General features: G+C 53.9%; 2 protein-coding genes across 2 annotated transcripts; both read right to left on the minus strand.

Moving 5' to 3' along the window:
* Positions 1–418: 418 nt before the first annotated feature.
* Positions 419–7,840, minus strand: LOC149861977 (serine protease 33-like). Its single transcript, XM_090054772.1, has 6 exons — positions 3,856–7,840; positions 2,548–2,574; positions 2,121–2,298; positions 1,279–1,550; positions 1,013–1,194; positions 419–833 (listed from the first exon to the last, which is right to left on the minus strand). The coding sequence occupies exons 1-6, from the start codon at positions 4,007–4,009 to the stop codon at positions 594–596; spliced, it is 1,053 nt and encodes a 350-aa protein (XP_089910898.1). The 5' UTR covers positions 4,010–7,840; the 3' UTR covers positions 419–593.
* A 1,992-nt stretch (positions 7,841–9,832) lies between these two features.
* Positions 9,833–22,282, minus strand: LOC149861978 (uncharacterized). Its single transcript, XM_090054638.1, has 4 exons — positions 22,211–22,282; positions 12,129–13,487; positions 11,639–11,819; positions 9,833–11,326 (listed from the first exon to the last, which is right to left on the minus strand). The coding sequence occupies exons 1-4, from the start codon at positions 22,265–22,267 to the stop codon at positions 10,827–10,829; spliced, it is 2,097 nt and encodes a 698-aa protein (XP_089910764.1). The 5' UTR covers positions 22,268–22,282; the 3' UTR covers positions 9,833–10,826.
* Positions 22,283–22,359: the final 77 nt, after the last annotated feature.

Below are 22,359 nucleotides of genomic sequence, written 5' to 3' on the forward strand. Positions count from 1 at the left end.
GCTGGGAACCCAGACACCTGGATTCTCTGGGGTTTGGTGGGGTGGGAGTAGAGGAGGCTGGGAGCCCCAGACACCTGGGTTCTCTGGGCAGCTGCTGCCACAGGGCTCTTGGGTGTCCCCTGCTGGTGGACAATGGCCATTGCAGGGGTGGGGGGGAGAGGAGACCAGGCCACTCCCTCACATGGGGAACCCAGGTGTCCAGGCACCCTCAGCACACCCCCACTAGACCCCACTGCTGGGGTAGAGACGCACACGGAAACCAGGTGTTTGGAACAAGGACACGCACACACACCCATAAGCTCCAACTTGGGTGGAAAATGGCAGATTTTGGTCAAAACCTGGGCTACAAAACCCACCCTAATGAAGCACCAGCTGGTGTCTAATTAGAAAGGACTTTATTCTCGGGGGGTGGGGGAGAGGGATTTGGTTTTGCATTAAATAGCCTTAATTAGGGGGCAAATGGAGGGACTGGGGGCCCAGATGCCTGGATTCTCTGGGGGGTGGGCCTAGGGGAGGCTGGGAGTCCTGGATGTCTGGGTTCTCTGGGGTGGGAGCACAGGGATCCGGGAGTCCAGACTCCTGGGTCCCCCAACTCAGGGCCCTGCTAGCAGCGGGCAGAGGATCAGCAGCCCACACAGGGAGGGTGCCAGGGCCCGGGGGGCAGCGCTGGGGGGCGGTGCCTCCATGACCTCCTGGATCCAGGGGGTGAATGCAGCAACGCGGGTGTAGACCCCTGGGCGCCCAGGGCGGGCACATCCCAGGCCAAAACTCACAACCCCCACGAGGAACCAGGCCCCATCCTGGGGGCAGGCCAGGGGCCCCCCCGAATCGCCCTGGGGAGAAGGAGGATCCCGTCAGACCAGTGCTCCTCACCCCCAACCCACAGCCCTGCCCCAGCAGTGCTCCTCCCTCCCAACCCACAGATCCCCACCCAGTTGTGCCCCTCACTCCAGACCCACATCCCCCTCCCATAGCAGTGCCCCTCACTCCCCACCCCAGCAGTGCCTCTCACATGGCAGGAGTCCTTGCCCCCATCGGTGTAGCCCGCGCACACCATATCGTGCTGGACCAGCCTGTAGCCTTCTGGGATCTCGGAGGACTCGGAGCTGGAGTTGGCCTGGTAGAGCCAGTTGCATTCGTCCACCTCGATCAGGGGCAGCTCTACCTTCTGCAACGTCCGGGGCAGGAACAGGCCTGGGCAGGAGCCGGGCTGAGAACCCAGATGTCCGGGCTCCCAGCCCTAGAGAACCCGGACATCCAGGGGTGGGGGACACTCACCCTCAGGCACAACACTGCCCCAGCCAGTGACCCAGCAGGCTGTGCCTGGCAGGAAGGGCTGGCCGGGCCGGGGGGTGCAGATGGGCAGGATGGTTGGAGTGAGGCCCACGGGCTGAGCCAAGCGGACCAGGGCCAGGTCAGCGCTGAGCCCTGCTCCCACAAAGTGGGGGTGCACAGCCACCCCTGCCACAGGTGCCAGGATGGCCTCAGGGGGTGGGTGGGACAGCTCCAGGGCCCCCAGCTCCACCTGGTACTCGCCGGGCCTGATGGGACTGCGGAAGTGGGAGAAGGGGTCAGTAGAGCTCTACAGAGGGCCACCATCATTGTAGCACCCAAAGTGGCCCAAGAGAGCCAGTCTTGCTCCTGGTAGTCCCTGGGCACGATACGACTATGGATGGGTCAGTAGAGCTCTACAGAGGGTCATCATCATTGTAGTACCTCCCAGTGGCCCAGTAGAGCCAGACATTGCCCCACGTTCCCCCTAGTGGCCACACAAAGCTCCTGGTAGTAGCTGGGCATGATGTGACAGTGGGGGTTAGGGAAGGGGTCCATAGAACTTTACAGATAGTACCCGGGCATGATGGGACGGTGGAGGGTGGGAGAAGTGGTCAGTGGAGCTCTGCAGAGGGTCATCATTATTGGAGCACCCCCTAGTGGCCCTAGAGAGCCAATCGTTGTCCCACAGTTCCCCCTGGTGGCCACACAGAGCTCCTGGCAGGTCCCGCACATGGTGGGACTGCAGAGGGGTCAGTCGAGCTCTACAGAATCATTGTTATTACAGAGCCCCCCAGTGGCCCACTGCTGGTCCTACAGTGCCCCTCACTCCCGACCAGCGCACTTACCCCTCAAAGCAGTGGGCAGCCGTGAGGACCCATTGGGGGGCCACAAGGGCCCCCCCACAGATGTGGAGCCGGTTGTGTCGGAGACTGACTTGCCATGGCCACTCCCCAGCGCGGGCATTGGTCCCGCCCACCACACGGGCTGGATTCGAGGCCAGGTCGGGAACTGGGAGCCCACAGGCTGCAGGGGAGATGGGAAGAGAGAAGAAAGGACGGATGGACGCGGGGTAGAGAGAAGAGGAGAGCGGAGATGGATGGATGGATGCATTTGGCATGGATGGATTGCAGGACCTGGATGGATGGACAGGCAGACAGGGGTTATGGAGATGGATGGACAAATAGCTGTTCGGTGGATGGATGGGTGGACGTGCCATGGAAGGATGGACAGACGACCATCACCCCCTCAGCGTCCTGGTCCATTCCCTCGTACCTGCCTGACCCGCAGCCTCCTCTGCACCTGGGGAAGAAGTAGACAGAGTCAGCAGGGGGACGTGGGCGGCAGTGGGGCAGGGTCCAACCCCCACCCAGCACCCCTCAGCCATGCCCATGTCGACCCCCAGCTGCGCCCACCTCTGGGGTGCAAGGTGGATGAGAACTGGGCAGATAGAACAACCGGGAGTGAAGCCAAGATGCGGCTAGCTCTGGGGCAGGTGGTATTAGATGACCCATCTAATGCCCCACAAGGGTGAAGGGATGGGACAGGATATATGGAGCCAGAAGTGGCCCAGGTGCCTGGGGCTTCAGGGGATCCTCATCCTCTTGGGGAGGAGGTGGGAGCCCGGATGCCTGGGTTCTCTGGGATGGGCACGGGGGTGGGGTGGGAGCAGAAAGGAACAGGAGCCCACACACCTGGGTTCACTCACCTGCCAGCAGGGTGAGCAGCAGTAGGGCTGTCAGTGGGGGGCAAGGACCCACCATGTCCCAGGTCCTCTCCCGTCCGGCTGGGGTCCCAGATATGTGTGCCCGGAAGAGGGGCCGGCTTTAACAACCCCCGCCCCCCCCCCCCCCCCCCAGCAAATGCCTGGCCCCAACACAATGGGCCAGCCCTGGGCCCGGGGCCAAGGTGGACACCCAATAGCCCAGCTCCTGTCCCAGATACACCAGCCACCCTCCAGGGGCCCCTGGCTGCAGTGCCCGGATGCCTGGGTACTCTGGGAGGGGAGTGGGGGCTGGAGGGTAAGAGCAAGGTGGGATTGGGAGCCTGGATGCCCGGGCTGTCTGGGAGGAGAGCGTGGGTGGGGGGTGAGAGCAGGGACTCCAGATGCCTGGGTTCACTGGGGAGTGATGACTGGGGCGGGGGGGCAGGGCAAGGTGGACGGCAACACCCCCCAGCCTGGCGCCAGCTCCAGATCTCGTCTCTCTCCTGGGCCCAGTGCCCGAGAGAGAACAAACTGCTCCTAACAGGTGGGACACCCGAGAGGCCTTGAAAAGCTGCCGACTTGCCCATGCCCTCCCCCCAGGCTGAGATGGGGGGTGCTGGGTGCTGTGCAGATCCCCCAGGCCAAGATTGGGGGGTGATGGGTGCTGTATGGAGCCCCGAGGCTGAGACTGAGGATGCCTTGCACTTTACAGACCCCCAGGTGATTGGCAGCCAGAGGATGGGGGTGCAGGAGCTGTGGGGCGGAGACCATCATGGTGGTGGTGGTGTCAGCTGAGTGCCTGGGACCTTCCCCTATGCCGACACTCACTCCCCTCTGGGACAGCCCAGGCATCTGGGCTGCCAGCCCCCCTAACTCACCTGTGGGGTGCATCCACCAGCAGCCCCTTGCCCAGCACCAGGTGCCCACGGAGGGGGTGGGGACCATATCCAGATGGGGCAGGTTCGAGCTGTGGGGTGCACAGCCTATGCCGGGAGGACCACAGCCAATTGGCATCCTTGTTCCCCGGGTCATAGCGGAGGTCAAAGACAAGGTACCAGACTGCCCCCCACCCAAGGGGTCCTGAAGGTGACTTGGTACTCAGCCGGGTCTTGGCTCCTGGCAGGAGAGAGGAAATAGGGGGGCAGCCGCTCGGGGCCAAGTTGCACCCAGCTTTGGGGTGGGGGCAGCTGGGACTAGCAGCCTAGAACACAGCCCAGAGATGGGGGCCAGGCTCTAGGGTCCCCCCATTAGATACAGTGGGCAAGCAGTCCAAGAGGAGGGTCGTGGCCCCTAATGATCTCACTGGACACAGCCCAGGGATGGGGATTAGACAATGAAGCAGAGGACCCAGGGGTCCAGGGTCCCAGCCCCACTGCTTTCATCCTACCCCATGGGGGACAGCAGAAATGCAGCCAGCTCTGGGGACAGACAGCTGAGGAACGGGTGCTGGAGAGGGTTGAAAGGCATCCAGTTTTGGGGTGAATGGGTGACCCTTGCACACACCTGGAAGAGCTAGAGAACCAGCACTGGAGCCAGGAGCTGCATCATGAGTTCGACCTCTGACCCCAGCCTACCTAGCCCCTCTGATACCACCCTCTGCCAGGGTAGGAGTGGGAGGTGTGTGTGTGTGGGGGGGAAACGGGTCACACGGTAAGTGCTGTATGTTACCCCACCCCTCCCATGAGCCCTGGGGTTTAAGGGGCTGATGGTATCAGGGCACGGATACCTAGGTTCCCTGGGAAGCATGGGGGCTGGGAGCCCAGACACCCGAGATCTCTGGGGCGGTTTGGGGAGTCAGAGCAGACAGGCTGGGAGTCCAGACCCTTGGGTTCCCCGGGCTGGGGGAGGGAGTGAGAACAAGGGGATTTGGGGAGCTCAGACACCTCCCAGATAACCCAACTGTCCAGGCTCTGAACCCCCAAACTTGCCCCCCTCAAAACCAATGACAGCACCCCCCTAGGTAAAGGGGTGACTGGCCAACCCAGCCCCCCTAGACTTAGCCTGGGGTCCTGGTCCCTCAAACCAATCTCCCCCCAGATTTAGCTTGGGGTCTCAAACCACCTAATTGCCCCCCTGACCCCAATGAGATCCTGAACCCCCAAAATTGCCCCAAGTTGACTCATCTGTGGTATGAGGAGGCATGGGGTACCCCAGAACTGCCCCTTCTTCCTTTCTGAGAGGTGGGGGGTAGAGGGGGTGGGAGCCCACGCGCCTGGGAAGGGAGCAGGAGCAGTGAGAGGATGAGCTCCACTAGCTCTAAGGGTTTCCAGGATGAGCTTTACTAGCTCTAAAAGTTCCCAAGCCCTTAGAAATCATGAATTCACTGCCTCGATTAACATATGCAAATCAGGCTGAGCTCTGCTCTCCACCCAGGTCCTGCCCACACAGGGTCTGAAGGGGGATTTTGGCCCAATCAGACTGAGCTGCCGCATTGTGAATCAAGCTTTCCAATTGCCCAGAAATAAATGGCCTCCTTTGGCTTTATTGAGGGAGGTGAGGGGGAGGCCCAAATATGGGACCAGCAAAATGTTCATTAAATGGTGGTAATTGAAGTCCTCATTAGCACCAAGAGTCCTTCATTAGCCTTGGGCAGGGAAGCAGTGAGATGCTATAATAGACCTGAGATGCAGCCAGGTCTGGGGTGAAGATGGCCACATGTAACAGGGCAAGAGGAGACCCGAGAAGCACCCAGCTCTGGGGTAAACCCCATGAGGAGGTCACCAGCAGATAACGCAGCCTGGGCAATGCCCAGGCACTGGATCTATTGGTTTCCCTCACCCTCGAGGTCTGGGGGTGAAGATGCCGAGGAAGGGCAGCTTCTGGGAAAAGCAGGGTCCGGCTGGCCAAGTACCGGGTGCCATTGGCTGGGCAGGACAGAGCCCCCCAGCATCCCTCTAGGGAGGGGGAGAAATCGGAGCGCCGCAGGGCACAAGTGGGTCCGTACAGCACCTAGTGCAGCCCATTTGTGAACTGGGGGGTCCATACTGTGCCCAGTCTCCCTGATCTCAGTCTTGGGTGGTGGTCTGTACAGCACCAGGTTCAAGGGCTGGGTCTCACCTTGTAGATGCCCTGGTGACTATCTGCGTAGCCGGCACAGAGGCAGTGTCAGTGATCCAGTCCGGGCCCCCAGAGGCCCCTGGGGGCAACCGCTCATACAGCTGCTCACACTGGGGCGGTCCCAATAACGGGGACTGGGGTTGGTCATGGTAGATCAGACCTGTCAGGGCCCCAGGAGGATGGGGGAAACCACAGCCAGGTCCAACAAGGAGGAGGTTAAGCCTGCAGCGCCCAGGCTCCCAGCCCCGCCGTTCCAAACTTGGGCAGCTCCAGCTTGTGGCCTAGCACTGGGTGCCCGGGAAGGGTCTGGGGGCTGCAGACTGCAGGGGTCAGGGCAGTTTTTGTCCACCCTCCTTGCCAGAAACAGCAGGGCCAGGTCAGCACTGAGGTTCCTAGGACTGTAGTTGGGTTGGGGAATGATGGTGCAGATCCCCATCAAGACCCAGACAGCCAGACAGAACAGCTAGGTGCCCAGGAGGACCTGGTGCTCAGAGACATGGGTGGATCTGGGGAAGGGAAAAATATGAGAGGATAGAAGGAGAATGAGATGCAGCCAGCTCTGGGGAGGGGCAGAAGAGAATGAGGTAACACTTATTTTGGGGGCATGGGGGCAGCCAGAAAAGATAATGATGCTTCTTTGGGTGGCATGTGACAACTGAAAAAATACAACCATGTATTTGGAGGTGCATGTTAGGTGAGAAATTACAGTGGAGTCTGGTGTTACCGTATTTTCTCACCTATTTGGGGTCCTGGGATAGGCCAGAAAATAGTTGCACTTAATTTGAGGGGCATACAACATGCTTATTTAAGGGGGTGTGATAGGTAGGGAAATATGGTAACAGTAGGGGCTGACTGGCAAAGCAGGAAAATATGGTAGCATTTCCCAGGGTGTGTGGAAGGCAAAAAATTATGGTAACGTGAATTGGGAGGGGCAGTGAGAAATATGGTCACCCTTATTGTGGGTGGATTTTATGTAGGCTACAGGACACAGTAACATTTATGCGAGGACATATGGTAGGCTATAATATAGGAGGATGCTTATATGGGGGTCTGTAGCCTAGAAATTATGGTAACACTTATTGGGGGGCATTCATAGGCTACAAAATATGGTAACACTTCTTGGGGGCACTTGGTAGGCTACACTATATGGGAATAATTATTTGGGAGGTGCCACTAGCCTAGAAAATATAGTAACACTTATTAGGGGGTGCTCATAGGCTGCAAAATATGGTCATACTTATTTAAGGCCACTTGGCTGGCTAGAATATTGGGGGAATGCTTATATAGGGGTCTGTAGCCTACAAAATATGGTAACACTTATTTGGGGGGGCCTTCATAGGCCACAAAATATGGTAATACTTATTTGAAAGTATTTAGTAAGCTACAAAATAGGGTCACGCTTTTTTTTTTTTTTTGGGGGGGGTGTCTGTAGCTCAGAAAATACAGCAACACTTATGGGTTGGGGGTGGGAGTTCATAGGCTACAAAATACGGTAATCATCACTGGGGTATTTATAGATTGTGAAATATGGTAACTTATCTGAGGAACATGCGGTAGCCTACAAAATAGGGTCATGCATGGGGTGGGGGGTGTAGGCTAGAAAATACGGTAACACTTACAGGGGCATGTGGTTAAGGGGAGAAATATGGTAAGGGCCCCGCCCTGGCTCTGGGGACTCGCTGGTTGAAGCAGCGGAAGGCTGGCCAGAGAGTACCCAGGCTTCAGGGAGTTTGACCAGGAAAAAAAGTGACCTGCAGAGAAATCAACCACCCCCAATGCAAAAACTGACCCGAAATCGTCCAAATCCCCCGCAAAAACCCCAGATCCACCCCAATCCCTCCCCCCCGATCCAAAACACCCAAACCCGCCCAAAATAGCCCCAAACTCCACAAAAAAACTGCACAAATGCACCCCAAAATCCACCACAACACACCCAAAGTATCCCCAAACTACCCCAAACCCTCCTAAACCCCCCAGAATCCCTCCCAAAAAACACAGATCCACCCCAAGTCCTCCTGAATCCACTCAAAACACCAATATTCATCCAAAAAACCTCCAACCCACCCCTTAAAACCCCAGATCCACTAAGAAACCCCCCAAAAGAGCTCAAATCCACCCCAAATCCCCAAAGTTACCCAAGGAGCCTCACAAATCCACCCTAAAATGCCCCAAGCCTACCTAAAAAACACCTTCCAAAATCTACTAAAAGAAATCCCCAAATCCTCCCTGCAAAAAATCCAAGTCAAGCCAAAAACCTCAAATCCACCCAAAAAAACTAAGCCCGCCCCAAACCCCCATCCAATCCCAAGCCCCCCAAAATCCACCCCAAGACCCCAACCCACCCAAGACATCAATATCCCCTGAAAAAGCCCTGAATCCACCCACAATCCACCCCAAAACACCCACAATCCATTGAAAACCCCATAGCCACCCCAAATGCCTCCACATCCATCCAAAACCCCCCAAATCCCCCCAAAACATCAATATCTGCCCAAAACTCTCAAAACCACCAAAACCTCCCAATCCCCCCACACTTCCCAAACACCCCAAATCCAGTCCAAAAAGCTCCTAAATCCACCGAGAACTACCACCCATCACATATCCATGCCCAGAGTCCCAAACCCACTTAGGAAATACCTAAATCTGCCCCCACAAAGCCCCCATATTTACCACAAACCCCAAATCCACCCCAAAAAGCAGCGCATCCACCTCAAACCACCTCCAGATCCACCCCAAAACCCCCAAATCCCCACCAAATCCACCCCTGAAGCCAACCCCAAATCCATAAAAAAAATCCATATATACACAAAAAACAAATCACTTAATCTACCCACAAGCCCCCCCAATCCACCCCAAAAGCCCAAATCTACCTCAAAAACATTAATATCCACCCCAAAAAACCCTGGATTCACCCCAAACCCACCCTATAAAGCCTCTGAACCCAAAGTTACCCCAAATCCACCCGTCACCCAGTGCCCAAATCCACTTCAAAAAATCCCCAAATCTATCCAGAAAACAGCCATCATCCACCCAAACCCCCACTATTCTACCCAAAAACATCCAAATCCACCCAACAAAACACCTAAACAAAACTAAAAACCTTTGTTCCCACCCATAAGTACCCCAAATTCATCCAAAACCCTCCAAATCCACCCCCCAAAAAATCCACCCCCCAAAACTACAAATCCACCTCAAAAACCTCGTTCAGCTTAAAAACACACCACTCCCACCCAAAAATACCCCCAATACACCTAACCCCCAGTCCACTGCCAAAACCCCAAAATTCAGTTCCAATGCCATTCCACCCCAAAAATATTAACATCGACTCCAAAAATCCCAACCCGTGAATCCACCCTAAAAGTATCGAACCCACCCCAAAAGCATCAAATCCACCCCCCAAGCCTGCCTATCCCCCGGATCCACCCAAAACCAGCAATATCCACCCAGGAAACCCCAAGCCCACCCCAAACCTCCTATTTCCACCCCAAAACCCATCAGTATCCATTAAAAACAAAAATCCACACACCCCGAGTCCATCCTAAAAGCATCAAGTCCACCCTGAAAGTCTCCATGACCCCCAAAAATACCCCCAATCCACACAAGATCAATATCCACCCCAAAAAACCAAATCCACCCCCTAAAAATGCCCAAAACCCAATATCCATCCAAACCCCCATATTTCACCCCCATACCCCTACATCCACCCCCTAAATCCCCCCTAAAACCAACCCAATCTCCCCACAATTCCAGTGGACCCCCAAGATGGCCGTCTGGGAGGCCTGCCACCATCCCACAATGCCCTGCGCCATGACAGAGCACTTGGAGCTGCGCGTGGAAACCAAGTTGTGATTTAATGATACAAATCCCGGAGCTCGGCAAGAGTCTTGACCGGGGGCCCCGCCGCGCCCGGTGCTCCCCAGTTAGGATCTGGCGGGCCCCAGAGGCCCAAGATGCCCTTTGACTCCCGGGTTAGGATCCTTCTGGGCCCAGAGCTCCAATGAAATCCCCGGGTTAGAGTCCACCCAGGTCTGGAGGCCCCGACCTGATGCTTCCTGGGTCCTGGGTCAGGCTCTATCCAGACCCAGGGGCCTATCAAGATACCACCTGGCTGGACAACATACCCCCTGAGCCCCAGTTTAGGATCCATCCAGGCCCGGAGACCTACTGGCTGGATGAAACGTTCTCTACCTCTGGTTTACCATCCATGCAGGCCTCTGCCCTATCAAGACACCTTCTCGCTGAATGAGATGCCCTCCAATCCCTGGCGTAGCATCATCCAGGTCTACTGGATAGGAGGTCTCCGACCCCCAGTGTAGGACTGATCCAGGCCTGGAGGCCTATTGAGACACTTCCTGGCCGTCTGAGATGCCCTCCGACCTCTGGCGTAGGACCTATCCAGGCCCAGAGGCTGGTTTATGATCGTCCAGGTCCAGAGGCCTACTCCTGGCTACAGGAGATGCTCTTTGAGCCCCGGCTTTGAATCCATCCAAGCCCAAAAGTCTATCAAGACACCTCCTGGTTGGATGAGATGTTCTCCAGCCCCCGGTGTAGGATCTGTCTAGGCCTCTAGCCTACTGAGAAACCTCCTGGCTGGAAGAGAAGCCCCGCAACCTCAGCATAGGATGGATATAGGCCTGAAGGCCAGTTTAGGACTGTTCAGGTCCAGAGGCCTACTCCTGGCTGGACAAGACATCCCCAACCCACAGCGTAGAACCTGTCCAGGCCCGGAGGCCTACCCCTGGCTGCCCCCCCAGCACAGGATCCGTCCAGGCGAGGCTGGGGAGGGCAGCGGTCAGGCCGTGTGGGTGCGGCGGTGGCGGACAAGGTGGGAGCTCTGCCCGAAGTTCTTGCCACAGTCGGGGCAGCCAAAGGGGCGGGCACCTGTGTGGGTGACCTCATGGCGCAGGAGGTCTGAGCGCCAGCGGAAGCGCTTGGCACAGCGCTCGCAGGCATAGGGGCGGTCACGGGCATGCGAGGCCCGGTGCCGAGCCAGCTCTGCCCCCTGGTAGAAGCTGCGGGGACACTGAGGACAGCGGTGGGACTTCTCTGCCCCGTGGGTGCGGAGGTGGCGGCCCAGCTGTGAGCCTCGTGAGAAGCCTTTGGGGCAGTGGGGGCAGCGGTGGGGGCGGTCAGGGGCACCGGGGGTCGCTGCTGCTGCCGCCGCTGCAGCGTGGGCCCGCTGGTGGGACAGGAGGGCGGAGCTCTGGCGGAAGCTCCGCCCACACTGTGGGCAGGGGTGGGAGCCTGGCGCTGGGAGTCGGGGCGATGGTTTTGGCTCACTCCGGAGTGCAGCTGTGGGGGAAGAAAGAAAGAGAGATAGGTGGGGGTGAGGCAGGGCCGTACCAATAAGACCCTCGGGCTTCCAGGCCTACCCACAACCCCCTGCCATAAGTCTCCGCTATGCCCTGCCAACAACCCTCTAGAGCTCGGGGGCCTACCCACAACCCCCTGCTCTAAGCTGCCCCTATACCCTATCCACAACCCCATGGGGCTCCTGGGCCTACCCACAACCCCCTGCCTGTTACTCTTTACCCCTTCCCACACTCCCCTGCTGCCAAATCCCCCACAATGCCCCTGGGGGGGGGGGAGGTCTGTGTCTCATACCCGTGTCAGGGGGGGTGGGGGGTTCCTCTTTGGGTAAGCACATGGGCTCTGGGTGGGACCCTGGCCGGGGCAGAGCAGGAGTGGGCACCTCTGGGGGGTGAGGCGTGGTGTCCCAGGATCCTCTGGGGGGTGGCGGCGACTCCTCCAAGCCAGGAGCCTCCACCTTCACCCGCACCGTCACCTGGGAAGGGGAAGAGGGTAAGAAGTCAGGGCACAGCAACTCAACCCACAACACATTGGGGGAGGCACCCACCATCTTGCCAGCCTGCTCCCCTACCCATTAGCCCCTGCAGGAAGCTCCAGCCACCTTGGTGTCCCCTCCCACAATCCTATCCTCCAGTCAGTGCTCCACCCCCTATCCACAATGCCATGGCAGAGGCACCTGCCATCTCACCAACCCTCTGCCCATACCCGCAAGGCCTCTCCTCAACCCCCTACGCATAATCCTCGGGGGGAGACCAGCCCCATGGGAGTCCATGAGGCTCCGCACCTGCTGCTCCCAAATGGCGGGCTCCTGGCGGCTATGTTGGAAGCCCTCGGCCATGGCCACAGCCTCAGCGCAAGTTTCAGGGCCGCGCTCCCACACCCAGCGCTGCATCTCCTGGGGCAGGATGGTCAGGAACTGCTCCAGTACCAGCAGCTCCAGGATCTGCTCCTTGCTGCGACGTTGGGGCTCTAGCCACCTATGGAAGAGGTCACGGAGGCGGGCACAGGCCTCCCGTGGGCTCCCAGCTTCCTGGTACCGGAAGGCCCTGAACCGCTGGCGCCGGGCCTCCGCAGCTGCCTTGTCAGCCCCCAAGATGGCTGCCTTGTCCGTGGTCAACATGGCCGCCACCTCAGCTCCAAACGGGGCTGTCTTCTCAGGGCCCAAGACAGCTGCCTTCTCTGGGCCCAGTAACGTTGACTTCTCCGAGCCCAACACAGCTGCCACGTCAGGCCCAAAGACCCCTGCCTTATTGGCCCCCAAAAGAGCTGCTTTGTCCAGAGCCAACATGGCCGCCGCACCAGCCCCAAAGACGCCCGCTTTGTCCGCTCCCAAAATGGCTGCCGCTTCTGCGCCGAACACCCCTGCTTTGTCCGCCCCCAAAACGGACGCTGCCTCTGCGCCAAAGACACCCGCTTTGCCGGCTCCCAGCAGGCCTGCTTTATCCGTGGCCAAGATAGCCGCCGCTTCAGCCCCAAAGAGGGCCGCCTTGGGAGGACCCAACATGGCTGTCTTGTCCATGCCCAACATGGCTGCTGCCTCCGCCCCAAACATGGCGGCCTTCCCAGCCCCCAACAGCGCTGCCTTGTCCATGCCCAACATGGCCGCTGCCTCCACACCGAAGAAGCCCGCCTTGCCAGGCCCCAAAATAGCTGCCTTCTCTGCCCCTAAGATGGCCGCCTTGTCCAGGCTCACCACAGCCTCTGCCCCGAAGAGGCCTGACTTGCTGGGCCCCAAGATGGCCGCTGCCTCCTCGGGCCCAAAGCCTCCTGTGCCATTGCTGCCACCCGCCTCAAAGAGGGGGTGCTCAGTGGGCACTGGTGCTGGCTCCCAGGAGGCCGTGGGCTCGCCCCGCGGGGGCCACCAACATGGCGGTGGCGTGGCCTCGTGTGGCGGTGGCGCAGCCCAGCGCAGGAGGTCCCCCAGTGTTCCAGCAGGCACCAGCCAGGGGTCCCAGGCCGGATCGGACCCAAGGGCTTCAGGCTCCTCCGTCTTGATGACCCGGGGGGGTGCTGGCTCCTCCAGGGGGTACAGGAAGTGCAGGCCCAGGGCAGGGGGCGGGGCTTCCTGCGTGGCAGCCATCTTGGGTGGTTGCTGGGGGTGACCACAATGGTGATGGTGGGGGGGTTGGTGCCGATTTGGAACCTGGGGGAAGAAACGGAGGGTGAAGGGGAGTCTAGACACCCCCATTCTCTGGGGTTGGGGCACAGGGTGCAATGGCCCCAGAGTGACTCTCATTGGATGGGTCCAGGCAGGGCAGTTCGGTGGGGGCAGAACCCAGGTGTCCAGGCTCCTAAACCCCGTGCTCCCACTCCCCCCACCCCACGGGACCCAGGTGCCCAAGCTCCTAAACCCCCTGCTCCCACCCCAGAGGACCCAGGCACCTGAGCTCCTAAGCCCCCTGTTCCCACCCCAGAGGACCCAGGTGTCCGGGCTCCTAAACCTCTTGCTCTCACCCCTCACCCCAGAGGACCCAGATGCCCGGGCTCCTAAACCCCCTGCTCCCACCCCAGAGGGCCAAGGCATCTGGGTTTCCAGTTCCCCTGCTCCCCCCGCAGGGAACCCAGGTGTCCGGGCTCCTAGACCCCCTGCACCCACCCCCACCCCAAGGAACCCAGGGGGTCCGGGCTCCTGCTCCCCGAGACCCCAGGCGTGCGGGCTCTCAAACCCGCTTCTCCCCGCGCAGGGAACCCAGGCGTGCGGGCTCCTAACACCCCGAGCCCTGGCACCCGCCCCCCGGGGTACCTGTGGCCCGGGCTGGGCTGGCAGAGGCCGGTCCTGCCTGGGGGTTGGGGGAGGGGCGGGAGGAAAGGGAGGGGGGCGGGGGCACCCGGTCCCTCTCGTCTCCTGATTGGCCGCGGGGCTTGTCCGTCACAGAGCGGATTTCCTCCCCCCGCCCTCCATCCGGTCTGTGGGGTTGGGGGTGGGGGGGGCAAGGGCTCCTGGGTTCTCTGGGCAGCCTGGGGGGTCTCCATAGCCCCCGGGCCTGGGCTCATTACTATGCATACACGTAACATGAATATGCATGATCAATCACCATAGGACTGAATGGGACCGCAGTGAGCCCCGCCCAGGAGAAGCCCGTGTCGTCATCCTGGAGTATGTAGCTCATTAATATGCAGATAAGCTAGAACTACTCAAGCCTTGATTGGGTCCAGGTGCTTCATTAGGCCCTACATTGCAATTATATTGTTGTCGAATATATACGGTAGCATCCTATCATCGATCTGGTCGTTATAACGATCATTAATCTGCATAGTTATTTATGATTGTCCAAGCTAGAATTTATCTCATGAATATGCATATTTCTATGAATATTAAAGATTTGACTGGATCCAGAGATGCTTCATTGGGCCCCTTCACTGCACTTATATCGCTGCCGGGCCGGGATACATTGTGCGGAAGGCTCATTAATATGCATATTAATTATGAATAAATGCATATGAGCTTTATATATGAAACCCATGATTGGGTTTAGATGCTTAATTAGGCACCTGGATTGCAATTATATCATTGCCAGGTATGTATGGCATATATATTATTGCTGGATATATATGGTAGCATCTAATCATCAATCTGGTTATTAAAATTATTATTAATATGCATATTATTTATGACTAGTAAAGCTAAGTTTGAACTCATTAATATGCCTAATCACTATAAATATTAAAGTTTTGATTAGGTCTAGATGCTTCATTTGGCACCTACGTTGCAATTGTATCATTGCCAGATGGACCCTATAGCATCTTATCATCCAGTGGGATACATTGTAGTATAATACTCATTAATATGCATATTGATTATGAATATTAAAAGTGTGTTTGGGCTGATTAATATGCAGATTAGTGATGAATGTTAACACCGTAACTGGGTCCAAATGCGTAATTAGGTATTTACTCTGCAATTAGATCATTGCAAGATATGTTATAGTATCTTATAGTCTACTATGCTACTTTATAAGGCTCCTTGATATACAACTTTTTGATTAATATTAAAGTGCTCATTGAGTTCAAACACTTAATTATATTGTTAAATATATTAGATTGTTAAATAGATAGTGTTAAATATACTACGTTGTATAGAACTGATGCAGTAACTGCGGCCTCACCAGGGCCAGGTAGAGCGGGAGGATGGCATCCTGAGTCTTGCTTGAGATGCAATGGTGGGCGCAAGCCAGGGTTTTGTTGGCTTTAGTGGCTGTGGCATTGTACTGGTGGTTCATGTTCATCTTGTGCCAGTCATGACCCCCAAGTCCCTTTCGGGGCAGTGCCGAGCCCATAGGCATAACGTGGGATTTTTTCACCATGGGCCATGTTGACACGATGCCATCGACCATCACTCTCTGGGTCCAACTGCGGAGCCAGTTCCCGAGCCTTTGGATCGTGAGGTTGTCTAGGCTGTAGGTCCCCAGTTGTACCATGAGGACTTCATGGGAGACCAAGTCAAAGGCTTTTTTGAAGTGCAAGTAGATGATGTTTACCTGCATACCCCTGTCCAGGTGACGCATCACCTGGTCCAGTAGGAAATGAGGTTGGTCAGGCAAGACCTACCGCAGTGAAGCCATTGTGGCTATCCTTTGGGATATTGCCTTCCATTAGCTTGGTGTTGATGGTTTCTTTGATGAATTTTTTCAAGATCTTTCCAGGGACTGAGGTCAAACTGAATGGCCTGCAGTTGCCTGGATCTTTCTTCCTCCCTTTCTTGAAGATGGCTCTCTTCTAATCCTCAGGAACCTCACCTGAGCCCTACGAGTTCTCAGATATCCTTGCCAATGGCCGTATCATGATGGCCACCAGTTCTTTTAGCACTCTTGGGGGCATCCCATCCAGGCCATCTGATTTGTGGGTGTCCAGCCGCTCAAGGTGTCCCTTCACGAGGTCTTTGCCAATGATGGGTGTGTGTTTGCCTGTATCCCGGCAGTCCTGCATCTTGTTAGACAGGGTGATCCCCTTGTCCTGGTGGAAGACCGAAGCAAAGTAGTTTTCTCCTGGGTGTCAATTGTCAGCTGTCCCATGGGTTTAGCAAGGGGTCAGTGTTATCCCTGTTTTTCTTCCAACTCCCCATATATCTGAAGTTGGACTTTTTGTTGTCCTTGATTCCTATAGCCAGTTTGAGTTCAGTTTCAGCCTTGGCTTTCCTAGTTTGCTTCCTACAGGTGCAGGGCAGTGCCAAATAATCCTTCTTGGTGATGTTGCCTGACTTCCAACACTGGCAGGTGTCCTTCTTCAGATACAGGAGGTCCATGAGTCCCCTATTTAGCCACAGGGGTCACCCAACACTTTGGACTAGGATGGACTTCCCTTGTGCTTCGAGGATCACGCCCTTAAGAAGCAACCACACTTTGTGGACTGTTTCTCAGGGCCTCGGCAACCAACGTCCACAGCTTCTGAAAGCAGCTTTCCTAAAAACAAGGATATCTGCATTGCTGCCTGATTTGCCAGCTTTGCGATGGACGCAGAAAGTGATCAGCTCATGATCACTGTCTCCTGGCTTCCCTTCGATTCTCAGGTTGCTCACTAGATTGTCCCTGCTGGTGGTGTGAGGGGTCCAAATCTTTTGTGAAGTTCCAGAGGGTGGTGACCCTCGTGCAGGGCGCCTTGGGGTCGGAAATGACCTGTGTCCAGGCAACCCCTGTCTGGACTTCACAGGGATTCCTCTCACATGCCCTTGCCCTGCTAGTCTTCCTCATTCCTTCCTCCTCATTCTTTGGATGAAGAGCCTGGTGGAAGGCATTGATCACCTCTTTGCCATCCCTGATGGCATGCAGCCTCTCCGCCACGGCCTGGAGCTCCCCTGTCTGGTACTCCAGGGACTCTAATGTGGAGCACACCCCACAAGGGGAGTTGTCCTTGCTCCCTATCCCAGATGCCTACATATGTTCCAGGCAATCCGGGTAGAGGCCTCAGTGGTCCCAGAGGAGGGGGCTCCAGCCTCCAGCTTACACCCATTCATCTTGCACCACAGGTGGGCCTCGACATTATATATCATTAAATATGTATTGTTACATATATTACCTCGTTAAATATATATTGTTAAATATATCATAGTGTTAAATATACGCAGATAACCAAGTACTAAATCAATGCGCAGTAACTTGCCCTACTGCGCGGTCGTGCTGGCGCATGGGTTGTTAGTGACACTAATACCTCATTATCTTAATAACACCGCACAGTAGCCAGTTAGCATGGGTTTTGCCATGACGCACTATGGCACAGGAATTGTGTCATGTAGACGCACCCATGGTGTCTGATCATCTATCGGGATATATTATAATATAAGGGTGGTTGGTTTGATGGATTATCGCACTCTAATTGAATTGACATGCTTAATTAGGCCCTACAATTATGTCATGGTTCAATATGGATTGTACTGTCTAATAATCTATCAGGACACCTTGTAAAATAAGACCCAATTTTTTATTCACTATAAAACTAATTAGGCCTTACTTAGGCCCTACGTTGCAGTTACATCATTGCTAACTATAGATTATAGTTTAATTATCAGGAGATGCTGCAAAATAAGACTAATTTTTTATTAATTATAAAACAAATGAAGGCTTAATTAGGCCCCTACTTTGCAGTTATATCATAAATATACATCATAGTGATTAATAATTTGGATATATTGTAAAGTTAGAATTAATTAAAAATATTTTGCAATATATCCTGATAAGTATACACTATACATGATATATGCTTAGCAATGATGCAGTTGCACTGGAGGGACCTAATTGAGGCTAAATTAATAAAAGATGAGTCTTAAACTAATTAATTGTTAACTATAAACTAAGTAATAAGTAAAATAGGAGACATCAATAGAATAATAATGAAATAGGAATACTAGTAATAATAGCAGGATTCATAGCAGTAGCAATAAAGGTAGTGCTCATGAGGGTAGTAATAATAGTAGCGGTAATAATAGTAACAATACCACCAGCCATAACAACAGTACTACTAATAGTGATAAGGAGTGACGCAAGAGTAGTAATAATAGTAGTAATAGCACCAGCCATAGGAATAGTACTACCAAGAATAGTAATGAGGAGAGCAGTAATAATAGTAGTAGTAATACTAGCCATTGTAACAGCCACAGTTATAGTACTACTAATAATAGTAATACTGATAGACAGAGTAGGAGTAATAGCAGTAATAAGAACAATAGCCATCATCATAATAATATTAGTAATAGTAGTAATTGTCCTAATAGCAGGTAGTTATAACAAATAGCAGCAGTAGTAACAGTAGCAATAACAGTGATACTAATGAGTAATGATAGTAGCAATAACAGATGAGTGGTCAGGAGTATACTATCAGGTGTATACAACAGACCACCAGACCAGGGCGAGGAACTTGATTTAGAGTTCACCAGAGAACTAACAGAGGCTGCCCGGGCATGGGACATGGTTGTCATTAATGACTTCAGTTATCCAGATGTGTCTTGTGAGGAACACTCAGCCAAGTCGGATTGGTCGCGGTCCTTCCTGAGCTGCACTGAAGAGCATTTTCTGACTTAGGAGGTACATGGGCCAACAAGAGGTAACGCTCCTCTAGACTTGCTCCTGGCTGAAGAAGACAACCTAGTGACCAGTCTAATCAAAGAGTGTGGCCTGGGCGACAGCAACCATGAAACCGTTATGTTCATGGTCTGTCTCAAGGCAGACAAATCAGATAGCAGACTTGAAGTTTTAGACTTGAAAAAATGCAAACTTCAACAAGCTCAGGTCATATATTACCTCGTTAAATATATATCGTTAAATATATATTTAGTAGGGAATGTGCTGTGAGGCCAGGGACCGAAGGCAGAAGGAGTGCATGAAGCGTGGTCATTCCTCAAGGACAAGATCCGTGAAGCATAAAGTCCATTCCCATGCAGAGAAAAGGTACCAAAAGGGCTGGGAAGCCGTCTTGGCTAAACAGGGAAATCATGGCCCTGTTAAGAAAGAAGAAAGAGGCGTACAGTCAATGGAAACTAGGGACAGCCCTCAAGGAGGGCTATATAACTCTGGCCCACACTGGTAGGGATCAGATTAGAAAAGCTAAGGCAGTGACTGAACTAAAATTAGCAATGGGAATCAAGGACTACGAGAAGGCCTTCTTTAGGTACGTAGGGAACAGGAGGAAAACAAATGGGAGTGCTGGTTACTGGCACCCAGGAGAAAACTGAACTCTCGAATGACTACTTTGCCTTGGGCTTCCACTGGGCCAAGAGGAAAATCACACCAGCTAGCGTACAGAATAAGCAGGGTCCAAATGATTGCCTTCCTACTATTGCTGTAGAACTGGTGTGTGGTCAGTTAAAGAAATTGGACGTATATAAGTCAGTGGGACTGGATGATCTTCATCCGAGAGCGCTGAAGGACCTGGCCGAAGTCATTGTGGAGTCCCGGCAAAATGCTTCCACAACTTGTGGCACCCTGGAGAGGTCCCTGAGCACTGGAAGAGGGTCAATGCTGTGCCCATCCACAAGAAGGGCAGGAGGAAGGACCTGGGTAACTATAGGCCAATTACCCTGACTTCCATCCTAGGGAAAATCCTAGAAAAGTTCATCAAGGAGTCTATGTGAGATAGGCTTGCAGAAGGTTGGATCCTGAATGACAGCCAGCATGGCTTCATCGTGGGCAGGTCTTGCCTTACCAACTTCATCTCCTTCTATGATCAGGTGACTTGCCACCTGGATAAGAGAGAGGAGGTTGACACCATATACCTCAACTTCCAAAGAGTTTTTGATCTGGTATCCCATGATGTTCTCATGAGAAAAACTGGAAGACTGTGGGCTTCACTGCGAGACAGTCAGGTGGGTGGGAAACTGGCTGCAGAATAAGACCCAGAGAGTCGTAGCAAACGGATCTGTTTCATCTTGGTGAGAAGTGGGCAGCAGTGTCCTGCAGGGGTGATGCTGGGTCCAGTGCTTTTCAATATTTTTATCAATGATTTGGATATGTGGCGAAGAGCTCACTGGCCAAGTTTCCAGTTGGTGCCATAACAACTGACACCGAATTATGGCAAAGTGTGGTCATGCTTGACGATAGTCTACAGATACAGGTGGACCTAGACAGATTTGTAAGTTGGGCAGACTGGAACCAGATGAAATTCAACATTGAGAAATATAAAGTCTCCACCTTGGGACGAGCACCCCCTTGCGCACCTACAGGCTTGGCAATGATAATACTAGCATAACAACAATGGTAATAACATCAGTAATGGAGGTCTTTATACTACTAATATTCATAATAATTACAGCAAGCATGATAGCAACAGTGGTAGCAGTAATATTAGTAATGGCTATGTTAACACTACTGCTAATGGTCATAAGAATGACAGTAATTGTGATAGCAATAGTGGTAGTAATAGTAGCAATATTGGTAATGCTCATATTAATACTACTGGTAGCTGTTATAATAACTAATCACGATGGCAACAGTGGTCATAATAATAGCATTAATATTAGTAATACTGTTATTAATATGACTACAAATAGTTATAATAGTAAGCACGATAAAAGTGGTAGTAATATGAGTAATAGTAGGAACGGTCATGGTAGTACTACTGAGTAATACTCGATCACCTACTGAGGTCCCTTCCATCCCTAACATCTATGAATCTACTGTTAATAGTAATAAGAACTAATCGCAATAGAAATAGTGGTGTAATAGTACTAATATCAGTAATGGCAGTATTAGTACTACTGCTAATAGACATAACTAAGCAAGATAGCAAGCAGTAGTAATAGTAATGTTAATATCAGTAAGAGTGTTGTTAATATGACTGCTAATAGTCATAAGAAAAATACAGTAACAGTAATACTAGGAACGGCAGTGGTATTAATGTTACTACTGATTGCTGTAATAACCAATCACAATATCAGCAGTGGTAGTAACATTAGTAGTGGCGGCATGTTAATTAATTATGCTGCTAATTGCCATAATAATCAGGCTAGCAAGAATAGCCATAGTAGTTATCAGATGAAATGCCAGAAGAGTAATGATACTCTAATAATAAGCCAGCAACAGTAGGTAGGCCAGCCCCAGTGACAGGGTACCAGGGTAGTAACAGCAGCAGTAACAGTCACAGGAGTAGGAAGGAGGGTAGTAACGATAGGACAACAGTGGTCAGGAGAGATGGAGTAACAGCAGGGGTAACAGGGCAGTGTGGAGTATTAATAGTACTGCTAATACTCAGGACAGGCCTAGTGAGGTGGGATGCTCCCACCCTCTGGGTTCCCAGTGCCCCACTCCATACTGGGCTGGGAAGGGGTGGCTGGGAGCCCTGGGTTCCCTGCTAGGTTCCGCTTTAGGGCCACGCCCCCCATTGGAGGGCGGGGCATGCAGCTGTTATGTTAATGAGGGAAGGGATGTGTCGAGAGGGAGCACAGGTATTATGCAAGTTAGGTGACGTCAGGGAGGAGGCCATGAAGGCAGGAACTCATGCAAATGAGGCGCTTTAGTGGGGGGAGGCTCTGCTTGGCCGCAGGGGAGGGAGAAAGGCGATATGCTGAAGAGGGGAGGGGCTTATGCAAGTGACGGGGGTAGGGCGCCTGCTACTTCTATGCAAAACAAAAAGGGGAGGGGTTTCGAGATATGCTAATGAGACGGGGAACTTAATATATTATGCACATAAGGTGACCTGGGCGGCCTCCGGCGCTGCGGGAAGGGGCGGGGCCAGAGCGTTACGGGGCGAAGCTGTGTGCGAATGAGCTGAGAGTGCTGCCAGGGGGGAGGCGGGGATATGCAAATATCAGAACGGTGACTTGGGCAGCGCAGGGTCTCAAAAGAATGGGCGGGGCTATTCAAATATAACGTGGAGAACCTCCCATGCACGGCTGGGGCTTCCCCGGAGGGGCGGAGACATGTAAATGAACAGAATACTGACCAGGCCCGCTCCGGGGTGGTAGGCTGGGTCGTCCGCCGGCGTGGGGGGCGGGACCATGCAAACGAGCAGAACGGTCCCGGGAAGGAGGCGGAGCTATGGAAACAAGCAGGTGATTGGCTCGTGGGTGGGGACGCAGTGTCTAGCGGATG

The sequence above is a fragment of the Crocodylus siamensis genome, chromosome 6 (assembly GCF_052110815.1).
Source record: "Crocodylus siamensis isolate JL-2025a chromosome 6, ASM5211081v1, whole genome shotgun sequence".
Classification (NCBI taxonomy): domain Eukaryota; kingdom Metazoa; phylum Chordata; order Crocodylia; family Crocodylidae; genus Crocodylus; species Crocodylus siamensis.

Coding starts and splice junctions, on each gene's coding strand:
- LOC149861977 (XM_090054772.1), bottom strand. CDS start 4,009: ATGACCCGGGGAACAAGGATGCCAATTGGCTGTGGTCCTCCCGGCATA. Junction 2,575..3,855: donor CTGGTGGATGCACCCCACAG/GTGAGTTAGGGG, acceptor CTTCTTCCCCAG/GTGCAGAGGAGGCTGCGGGT. Junction 2,299..2,547: donor GGAGGCTGCGGGTCAGGCAG/GTACGAGGGAAT, acceptor TCTCCCCTGCAG/CCTGTGGGCTCCCAGTTCCC.
- LOC149861978 (XM_090054638.1), bottom strand. CDS start 22,267: ATGGTCCCGCCCCCCACGCCGGCGGACGACCCAGCCTACCACCCCGGA. Junction 13,488..22,210: donor ACCACCCCGGAGCGGGCCTG/GTCAGTATTCTG, acceptor TTCTTCCCCCAG/GTTCCAAATCGGCACCAACC. Junction 11,327..11,638: donor CCCCACCCCCCCTGACACGG/GTATGAGACACA, acceptor CTTCCCCCACAG/CTGCACTCCGGAGTGAGCCA.